An 11,402-nucleotide genomic window follows, 5' to 3' on the forward strand; every position below is an offset into this window, starting at 1 on the left:
TCAATATTTCAATCTCCTTTATGAATATTTGTGCCACCTTGCTAGCAAAAATTAGTGGATTTGACTACCACAAAATGACCTACCTTGCTCAATCTGTCAATAACTACCATGATTGCATCATGTTTCCTCAAATTTCCAGGCAAACTTGTGATGAATTCCATAGAAATTACCTCCCATTTCCATTTAGGAATGGAAATGGGAAATGGAAATGGGCTGCAATAATCCTGCTAGATGCTTTCATTCAACCTTCACTTGTTGAAATTCCATTCATTTAGCCACAAAATCAGCCACTTATTTCTTCAAATTTGTCCAAAAATATAACTTTTCAATGGCCATGAGGGTCTTTTGGTACCTTAGATGGCCTGAATAATGCTTGACATGAAACTCTTTCAATATAAGCCTCTTTAATTCATCACTATTTGGCACATAAATTCTATTTTTTAACTTAATTAGCCTGTCATTATCGAGATGATATTCCTCATCCTCACCATCTTGTATCATCTTTTCTTTCATTTGCTGATATTTTTCATCATGTTGTCCTGCATTATTGACCCTTTCTACCAGGTTTTTTTGTAGGAGCTTATAGCTGTCAAGCAATTCACTTGAATCCTCCCACTAAGTGCATTAGCAACCCTATTTTCCTGTCCTTCGATGTACTTGATCTAAAATTCAAACTCACTAAGTATGCCCAACCATTCATATCAATATAGTAAGTCTAGAACGCGTTCATACTTAAAGCTCAATAGGTTCAATAGATTATTGGCAACGCGTTTTTTTTTTTAAATAAAAAGTAAATTACAACGTTGTACATGGTAAATGAAAAGCAGAGAAATTTGTGATTTGCAAATATGAAAACAAATCACTTACATTGCTGGTTGACACTACAACTAAAACATTAACTAATTGTAAGATGTTTTTCGTAAACATTAGTATTATTATTTTTAATAAAATTCATTTAATAAAAATTATTTAATTAATTATGGAAATTAATATTATTAAAGTTTTGAAACTCATTTTAAATTCATGTATTCTATTTTTCAAATTATTTTGGGAAATCTTCTTAAAATAAGGAATGCAATTGCTAGTATAACCAACTTGTATATAAGATATTTTTTTTAATAAGTAATTGATTTTAAAATTAATATATTTATTACTTATTTAGCCTTATATAAACCCACGATAGCCTCATATCAACCTCAACAATTTGCAAAGAAACTTTGCCTTGTCCATAGATGAACCAAAAAGTAGTCGTGTGCAAATGGATATCTTTGTGTAGAAGGATGAATTCGGACCTTAGATTGTATTCTTTGAAGACCAATAATTAGATAAGAAATTCTTATTTCACAATTTTGGTAAAAACAAATAACAACACTCTATGGTATTAATATGTATTATGTACACAGTACAATCACACATTTGTTCATTCCTTTCAACGGACAAGACGCATTGCTATATGTAACATTATTCATAGAGATTTCAATGCTATGCGGTAGTCATAATTCATAGTACATACCCATCCAAATAGAGATAGAGATGGATTTAGGAGCTTCAATTTCATTTCTTCGAAGTTGGAAACATTTTTTGAAAATTTAAATGCAGGAGCTTCAACTTCATATATTGGAATCATATTTTTAGTTGAAGAGCAAATAAGATACAGAAATTTGAGAGTAACCCACTAAAGTTGAAATGGCCCTTACAGAGTTCATGTTCCATTCCCAAGGATAGAGTTCCGAACACATTACAAGGATCTATCAAACTGAACTTAATAAATATCATAAAGGTAACCTTAACATGACTTTCAGAGATCACTATCATTATAATTTTATATAGAAGGAAACCATTAACAATTTGAAATTGAAAACATCAATATTTGGAAATACAGAAGTCCTTACTTTCAACTCCCAAGAGGTTCTTTTAGAAAATTGTAAATAGCGATGGATAAGAGAAATTTGCAAAGGACAAATGAATCTGGAAAATACAAATTTGCAACTCATTGGGATACCTGGTTAACTATGTGGATGAGCCGAAGACAAAAAGAACCATGTGTGTCATGATTTCATACAATATCTTTCAACTTGGATAAAAAAACCAAAATATGGCTCCCAAATCACAACTTAAATATGATGCCATAACAGTCTCTTCTGTAGATTAATTTTTTCCAAGAACATTATATGAAGGTTTCAGCTTCTCCATGCAGGATATTTTGGTAATGTTGAAGCTACTGAGTTAACTATAGACTCGGAAGGATGGCTGAAGAACATTCTCGGGATGTTATCCTCTAGGATATCAGTTGAAGCTGTGAAAATAAAAAATGTATCAGAAAGGATTATGAATATATATCTTACTCATGCTTGTAGGCTTTTGATTTGGAGACTTTTAGGTTTCAAAAGCATATACACCATATTTGTTAGGTGCCCAAATTCTAGCCCCAATTGTGTCCTGGAAAAACAGAAAAATATGCCTCTGAACAAAATAGGGAGCAGGCTGCAGGTAATGTTCAAAAAAATTTAAGCAGCTAGTACAGACCTCCCAAGCCATGGTGAGAACATATCGGTGCCTAATAAACATGGAATTACATCAACTCGATGTCAAAGTAAAAGTTCTAGCATGGCTGCAGGCATATACACTGGCAATCAAGGCACCATGGGTATTATTTTGTTGGTCCTAGTGACACACAGAGTCCTCCAAATCAGCTCCACACATTACTTATTGCACAAGTGAAAACATACCCTCACCGATACAGAGCATTACATGCAAAATGTTTCCTCAAATAACTCTTAATTTCAAGGTACTTAGTTAAATTGCCACTACATGTGTGAGAGTGCTCCTCCTTGAATTTCGCTTTCTGCAAAGTGTTCTTTGTTTTGCTATCTTATGGAAAGTTCAGCAGTTTCTACACAAAATTTCTCCTCAAGTGTTTTCTGACAAGTAACCTTTCACTTAAGAAGGCAGTGTCTACGCAAAATAGCTTCAAACCTAAATAGAACAGAAGGTGAAAATTTAGAAATGCACCACTGATCATGATTTATCCTCCCTAATTTTTCCACCACTGATGCTTTTACCAAAACGGATTTAGTTTATATCTGTAATAATTATTAACATCACACCATACAAGTATCTCTAGACAACAGTAACGCTTAATCATGAAATTGCAAACAGAGATAACCTCACAACCGCCAAATACTACTCCAGAAATTGTAGATTCAAATTACCGTAAAAGCAATTAGGTCTTGTATTTGGGCTTACCAATCCAGATAATATAGATTCGAATTAACTAAGATCAATTATGTAATCTGCGTATATCCTTTCAAAAGAGAAATATCGCCAACCATTTTCGACACTGGAACTCTTGGAGCTCTACCGTCATGAAAAGACTACTCCACATCAAACAACTGACCATAACCATTGAATGTTGAGTATAAGCAGCGACAATCAGAGAATGCAGAAGATGACAGCTGTGAGAAATCATTTAGTTTCTGTACAAAGTTTCTATGCCTCTAACTTCCACTTCATTCGATTCCAGCCAAACGATAGTGGGCATCCATCTTTGGTGTCTACTAAAAGGAATCAGAAATCACAATCACAAAGGTAGAGGCACCTTCATTTGAATCATTCATTTAGATGGAAAGCCCAAAGAGAAATCCCAGGTAATTCCCACAACTACAACAAGGATCTATCAAACTGAACTTAATAAATATCATAAAGGTAACCTTAACATGACTTTCAGAGATCACTATCATTATAATTTTATATAGAAGGAAACCATTAACAATTTGAAATTGAAAACATCAATATTTGGAAATACAGAAGCCCTTACTTTCAACTCCCAAGAGGTTCTTTTAGAAAATTGTAAATAGCGATGGATAAGAGAAATTTGCAAAGGACAAATGAATCTGGAAAATGCTAATTTGCAACTCATTGGGATACATGGTTAACTATGTGGACGAGCCGAAGACAAAAAGAACCATGTGTGTCATGATTTCATACAATATCTTTCAACTTGGATAAAAAAACCAAAATATGGCTTCTTATCTTTTGTAATCTTGACATTATTGGACATGGTAAATTGATATTGGAATTGGATTTTTGTCCATATCTGCAAATTTCTAAGCAATTGAGAGCTTTAGAATACAGATTAATAGCAGTGTGCAACCCATTGTGAGTGTCTGGAGCAGCTTCCAAAGCTGAACATCCAAATGATATAAAACTCAAGTATGTGAATGTGATAAAAGGCTAAAATGTTGACATGTTTTTGTTGTTTAATGTAGAAGGAATCTTGCCATTTGGGCTCTAGAGCCCAACTTGCTCTCTCTGATTGCAAAACACAGAGCATTTAACCAACGAAAAACACAGAGCAGTGGACCATGTACTCGATTATTCTTTGTTCATACCACAGAGAACTATTCTATCAAGTACGCGAACCCCTGTTCTGGGGTATACTGCATTCAATGGAAAAAAAACTCATTTCAACTACCTGCTTAACCATTCAGAGAACAGAAAATGCATCGTGTTGTGGATGCCTTAAATTTAGTAGACCTTGGCCATACTATCTTATGAAGTATGGCTGTGCTGGCTATCAGATTATTTTAGGATTGTGATTTTGGACACCAAGGTTTAGTTTATTTCTTTATTATGGTGGCTGTAATGAATGAATTTATATTCCATTCATTCTTACATCATTTGGATAAATGCCCTTACTACTTTTTCAATAGGTTGTTTTAAACATCGACCTATCTAAAGTGAGAAACGTTTTTCTTTATAAAAAAAGTTGTTGGTTGATTCATAAAACCCAAAACAAAGAGCAGTGGACCATGTACTTGAATACTTTTTGTTCATACAACAGAGAACAGTTCTATTAAGATATAATTAAACATGTCAGATATAAGTAAACATATATACAATGAAAGTATTCGTTGGCTTCTAAACATATGTACAATAAAAGCATTCTATTATGTAGAGATGTAATTGAGAATGAGCCACTAATCATATATGCATGATGGGCCATGGCATCGGCAACACCAGTTAGTGTTTATTGTGGTGCCATATTGTGCGAGCTGTTCCTGCAATTGATGGCGCATTTTCCTGTGTGCATCCCTTTCATGGATGTGAATTGTTATCTTAAGTAGTTTCCTTATTTCTTTAACAACTTAATGGCTAGGCGCAAACAGTAAAGTGGCATTGATTGTTGTGGCAGGATCCTTGTTTGCATATCTTGTAATGTAAGTTCTTGTTGCTGAATTTCTTCGCAACACTCGTACAACCTTCGTAGGTAGCATGTATTCATACATGTTGCCATCCAAAAAGGAAACACTGTAAGTGACAATGAAAATGTTTGACGATTTTGTTTGAATATTCAAAATAAATTAAACGATTCCAAATGAGTATAAAATCATATGAAATTAAATGTAATAGCAAGAAAATCTATGTGAAACTTCGTTATGTAGTGAGTGGTGTTTACCATGTGGGTAATTCTGGAAGATAGGTTGTATGATTGGCTAAAGTGTATTATCCTGGATAGATTTTGATGCAAGGAATGATTCCTCTTGATGTCTACGCTTAAGATATGGATTCTTGTGCATTTGTGCAATGCGGGAGAATGGGAATGCTGGATTGATGTGTATGTCTGCTAGTGACCGCACTCTTGAAATTGCAGTGAATGTTAGCCCTAAGCGTTCTCTGGTGCCGATGTCCACTGTTGCTTTGTCTAATGTCATTCCTTGTGACTTGTGTATCGTTAAAGCCCATGCCATTTGAAGTGGTATCTGACGGCGTGCAACCCTTGTGATGGGAGGAATGGGTACATATGTTGGGTGTGAAATGTCCCACGGTGTTCCTCTGTATTGTCGAAAGTCAACAACCACAAAGGAAGGTAATTCTGGGGGCTTTGAGTCAATTGAATAAAATATTGAGATGACCTTCCCAAGCGCGCCATTAACAAGGCCTGCATGTACCCATAAGTTGCTGGTGAGCATAACTTTTTGTTCACTGCATAAGAGCACCTTTGCAGGTAGGTGCTCATATTCTGTTGTAGTAGGAGTTTTCTGCCTTTGTTGTTCCACAGAGCAAAGTGCTACTGGGATGTTCAATTTTTTGAGCATTTTCTTATTATGCAAGACAACTGCATTGTTTGTTGCGAATAGGTGCATGGACTCATCGAATGTGCATTTCTCTTCATGTGTAAGAGATGAACTTGTTCTTGACATTAGATGTTGCCAATCTTCAAGTGTAGATATTCCATTCCTAAGATTTGCAAGTATTTGTCGGAAAGCAACCTGGGACGAGCTAGCTCCTTGTTAACGGAAAACGGTTGAAAGTGTTATGAATATGTCGAAGTTGCGCCAAAGTGCAGTGCCACGCGATGTCCCAGCATATAAAGGAATGTCTTTTACAGGTGGTAGTTGGCCTAAATCTCCGACAAGGATAATTGGGCGATTACCAAATGGTGTATTCCGATGAAGAGGGAATGCCTCTCTTAGACGATCGTCAATGCGAGAAAGCATTTTTGGACCAATAAAGCTAATTTCATCAATGAGGATGTATTCTACATGACAGAGTTTCTCTCGCAGGTGTAGGAGCGGCTGGCCTTCGAGAGGATGCATTGTTTGGATAGGGATATGAAGGGCAGAGTGAATTGTGAGGGCATTTATGTTGAAAGCTGCAACGCCAGTTGGTGCAAGTAACAATAAAGGGTTTTTTTTGGCTGGCGAGTTTTCCACAAATGCTTGGTGCAAGAATTTAATCAAATGGGATTTTCATGTGCTAGCTGTTCCTTGTACGATGATCTTCCGTGGGGATTTTGGCAAAGGGGTTTTGAAGTGTGAAAAAACAGCGGTGAAAGCTATGCTTTGGGTAGGGGATAATGTATGATCATGGGGAAGGTTGGAAAATGAATGATGTTGGTTTTGAATGGGTGAGCGGTTGAATTCAATGAAATTGATGGCAGTTTCTTGCAAGGGGGGAGGGATAGTATTTTGTGACCAATTGTGGTTGACATCGAAGTCGCGGTAGCCAATCATGTCGAGGTCATCAATTGCAATATTGTAACCTGGGTGTAATTGAGAGAGGATTTTCCATTCATTCATCTGCATGGAATCAGGGGGGGTGTGTGGGGTAGGTTGATCTTCAGTAGGTGGTCTTTGTGGGTTTTCGGGTTCGTGATGGACATGCCATGGTGTATATGCACCCTTTTTTTGTTCCTAGTGTGCAATAATTTCTGCATCAGTTGAACCGATATCATCAGGGAGTGTTCGGAAGGGGAAATACAAGAGTAATTCACTCCAACAGAAGGTGGCATAAGAAGGATTAGTAGAGGAAGGAATGACATTGTAATGGGGCAAGACATGTACAATCATTGGGGGGAATATGTGTTTCCAGTGGTTTCTTCTCCGCTAGGCAGAATATGACCACGAGCGAGCAGCTTCAAGGAGGGGCAGTGGTTCTAGTGAGGCAGGCCTGTTCATATATGCAACGATAAAGTTTGGTGTCGAACCAGGATTTTCAGTATCTTGCGAAACACGTTTGAAAACAGCCCTGTTGACATTCAAAGAACGGAATGTACGGCTACAAAGAGAGAGAGGTAGCTTTTGTAACATATGGCATATTTCTTGTGCACCAATGTCTCTATCTATAATGGTTTTTGTAAGGAGTTTTCAGATGACACTGCCAGTAGGTGCTTCTGGAAGGGCACTTTGTGATAGTCGCGATAGCATTTGACGGTAGCTCTCGGATCTTGTCTCCACTTTTGTTGCATACTTTGAAATATATTTCAATACAGCATGGCGAGAAGGGACTGGTTGGCAATCAACATTTTCTCTCCAAATAGAGAGTAGATCGGCGTTGTGAATATTCAATCTTTCATCATTGCGAGCAGGGACATAGGTTTTATGACCCTTACCATCAATGAAAAGTGAAGAAGTGGACTTCAATTCCCACGGTACTCCATATCGGCAGCTAAGCACATTGTCTTTCTTACAAAGACAAGAAGATTCATGACACTTTGTATGACGTTGAACGCAGTTGACGAGCTCTGTGTAGTCTTCAAATTGATTGGACGCGAATATTGTTGCTGTGTCAAGGAGACACGGGTTATGAATTGTTGACTGGTGAAGCGGAATAGTTCGGTGTTCTGCCTGACGTGGATTCCAAGCAGTTACGTAGTGGTCGAAATATTTCTGTGCATTAGCAACTTCTAATGCATTGTCCCAATCAAGTGTGTCCATGTCTGGTGCATTTTGTAGCCAGAGGAAGCCATGAATGTGTGCGGATCCTCTATGTTGCCATTCGTATCTGAATATAACATGAAGGGTACATTTAGTTAATACATGTATATGAAATGTATAAAATTAATGTAGAGGGATATGGATATGAAATAATACCTGCACCAGTAGTCGGTTGCATGGAGGCATTTTTGAAGGATTTCTTCAAGGAAAATTGTAAATCTACAATGCATATATTGGGCTGTTAGATGTGGGTTTTTAATTATGTTTTGGATTTTCCATTGGAAGGGGTTGACTGAAGTGGAAGGAACACTGGTGGGCATGATCGTGTGCAAGTCATGCCATTTAGTATCAGCTGCACTAAGAGTGAAGAAGAATGTTGGGCTTTTTATTTGTGTGATCATGACAGTCAGCTCAGATCGGCGTTTGTTCCAGAAAGACCGTGTTCCTCGTAGAGCTGACCCAAACCTCATTATTTGCTCTAGCAATCTTGAATCCGGAGAGTCATGAAGACACTGGCGTAGGTCTGATACCGTTGTTGGCAAGTTGTTCTCAATGTACTTCTTCACAAAAACACTGGCTATTGCTTGGCTACGGTGGCGCATTAGAATGTTATAAAGATAGTAGCGGAATCTTGGGTGTTGGCCAAAGCGGTTATCATGGTAGTGCAGCAAGTGCAAAGCATATTCATGCATTTCAACTTTTGTAAGTCTTGGTTGCATGATCATTGCGATGCCTGTAGGGAAGAGTGTGGGGAATGCCATGGCAAGGAGGCCGATGGTGTTGTATTCATTTATAGCAGTTAAAGATATTGGAGGCCAATCGATAGAGCTTGTTGAACTTGAATGGGGCGAGTGCAAATAGTTATAAATGTGGTCACGCTCAGTACATGAATTTGGGAGGACTGGAACGAAAGAAGAGGGTTGTATTTCTAATGGAGGTAGCATGACATCAGGATTATAAGTGGAATCGGTAGTGGTTTGATGGGGTTCAAGAGAGGAGGTGTTTACACTGTGGAGAAGAGAAGAAATGTCTGTAGGGAGATCTGGCAGCATAGAAAATGTAGATGAATTCAATTGAACATCACGGTAGTAAGGGTCATATTTTATTTTGTATTCAAGGGCTGCAAGGACACGTGATTTGCAAATATAGAATTCATAAGCCTTTTTAGATGGATTTTGCCTTTTCACAATGAGGATGTCTAAGTCAGAGAGCATCTGGGGTAAGTATTTGGCAATACTGGTGATATCTTGAGGGAAGCTAATTGTATGGCCACTATATTTATATTGACCCCCACGGGAATGAGTGACTTGTAGAATGGGGTTGACACGTGCGATGAGAATTTCTTCAACTTGTGTTAGTTGGTGAAGGACACAGGGTTGTTCTCCAGGGTCCATGTTGTTTAGTTCAGAAAAACGATTGGTAGATTTAGATGATGCACAACGAAAACAAGAGAGTCTACCGTGGAAGAGCTTTGTTTTCATTCCTGGGTATGCTTCCTTGCATGTTGTGCAAACATGCAAGGTAGAAAGTCCATCAATCCTTTCTCGAAAGCGACAGTGTTCTTCGTTAAGGGGAGGGTTATATTGGATATGATGAACGTGTGGTGGGTTGGTTTGTATAGGTGGGAGAGAATTTGAGGTGGGAAGGTATGTAGAGGAAGTAGTAGGGTTGTTGTGGTGTTCATAAAGTAGTCGACGTCGTGCATTTATTCGATCCTTTTTTGGTGCATAAAGAATACGCCGCCGCTTGTTTTTTGCCGCAATTTGATTGTTTGGTGGCATATCTAAACAAGTACAAGTAATAGTTGTTAGTTTTCATAAAAAAGTAGTGCATGTTTGGTATCTCATTTTATTGGGTTCACATCCATTGTGAAATTAAAACATTATATTTTGAACATAGATTTTATTTTTTTTTAGTTCAACATCGGTGAAGGTAGGTAGATTAGGTAGAAGGGAAAACATGCAATTAGGAATGCTATGAAATCATATGTTATTCATCATCTATCATTGAGAGGATAGAAACAAGATTAAAAATATTTCTTTCCCTTCTTCTTGAAATTTTTTTGTTTGACATGTTTGAGCGATAAAATGAATAGCTTAGCAAGCAAGGGATCAATGTATAGCATGTAGACAACGAACGAGAAACATATGTAGTGACTCTTTACAAATGTTGATATTTATATTATGTAAAATGTAAATGGCAAACATACATATGTTGGAATGACTGGAAGGGAGTATTTGCACTGAAAACTACAGGTTTCATCATAATAACATGGGTGTGTAATTTACAAATATGAGACAATTAGTTGTGTGGAAATGTTTGTTTATGTACAAACAGGTGTGGTAGATGAAGCCCTAAGAAAAAGTTCAAAGGTGGCGAACAATAGGTCGTTTTGAAGCAGACAGTGCTTGAATGGCAGTGAGCGCTTCCTTGCATGCAGAGGCATATTGAATTTCTTCTGAATTGATCAGTATTGGTTGCAAGCATTGAACACCGTTGAAGTAATCTGTTTTAATGGAAAGTGTTAGCTGGAAGCGGTGCCCTGAAATCTGGCCACAAATTTCCTGTAGATCAGTTGGTTCGATAGAAAGTAGGAATAGGTCTTTTGTCGTGATGCCCATGAGCTCGTTCCCTGCATCATTGAAAACTGTGACGTTCTGTAGATTCCCGGTGTGGTCATGTAGCTCAATTTTAAGTTTGTAACGGATAGTCACATTCTGGGAAGTCACCGTTACATTTTGTACAATGCCAAAGATTGTTAGAATGCTCCACAACCTTCTTCATGAATTGTTTTCCATTGAAATCTAGTGGACATGCTAGAAAGTAGAAGTCATCCATATCAAGAGCAGTAATTGTTGCTCGAACTGAAACCCAGATTGCTTTATCAGAGGGTTGCATGCCAGCAATTTCATGAAACGTCTTTCATGGTAGGGCACGTTTCGAAGCAACACCATAGTTTCTACTCAAAGATGGAGAAGAAGAGCTATAGCCGGTTTCACGGAACCATGCATGTAATTGGTGAGTTTCTTCAACTTGTGGATTTATTGTGAGAGTGCTCGTTGGTATCGTCCCTATTGTGGTGCCATTAAATTCAGACACGCGACCTCCTTTGATTGCAAGAATTGGTGGGTTGTCGAAAGAGTAGAATTCAGAAAGATGTTGTCCTATATAGTCACAGTGGTC

General features: G+C 37.6%; 1 protein-coding gene across 1 annotated transcript; it reads right to left on the reverse strand.

Moving 5' to 3' along the window:
* Nucleotides 1–5,495: 5,495 nt before the first annotated feature.
* LOC149219752 (uncharacterized) lies at nucleotides 5,496–6,203 on the reverse strand. The gene has a single exon (XM_089386907.1). The coding sequence runs from the start codon at nucleotides 6,201–6,203 to the stop codon at nucleotides 5,496–5,498; it is 708 nt and encodes a 235-aa protein (XP_089243033.1).
* Nucleotides 6,204–11,402: the final 5,199 nt, after the last annotated feature.

The sequence above is a fragment of the Pinus tabuliformis genome, chromosome Q (genome assembly GCF_031772625.1).
Source record: "Pinus tabuliformis cultivar Carrire ecotype Pingquan chromosome Q, CPIR1, whole genome shotgun sequence".
NCBI classification, from domain to species: Eukaryota; Viridiplantae; Streptophyta; class Pinopsida; order Pinales; family Pinaceae; genus Pinus; species Pinus tabuliformis.

What these genes read in the sequence shown, in the direction of transcription:
- LOC149219752 (XM_089386907.1), bottom strand. Translation starts at nt 6,203, where the DNA reads ATGTCAAGAACAAGTTCATCTCTTACACATGAAGAGAAATGCACATTC.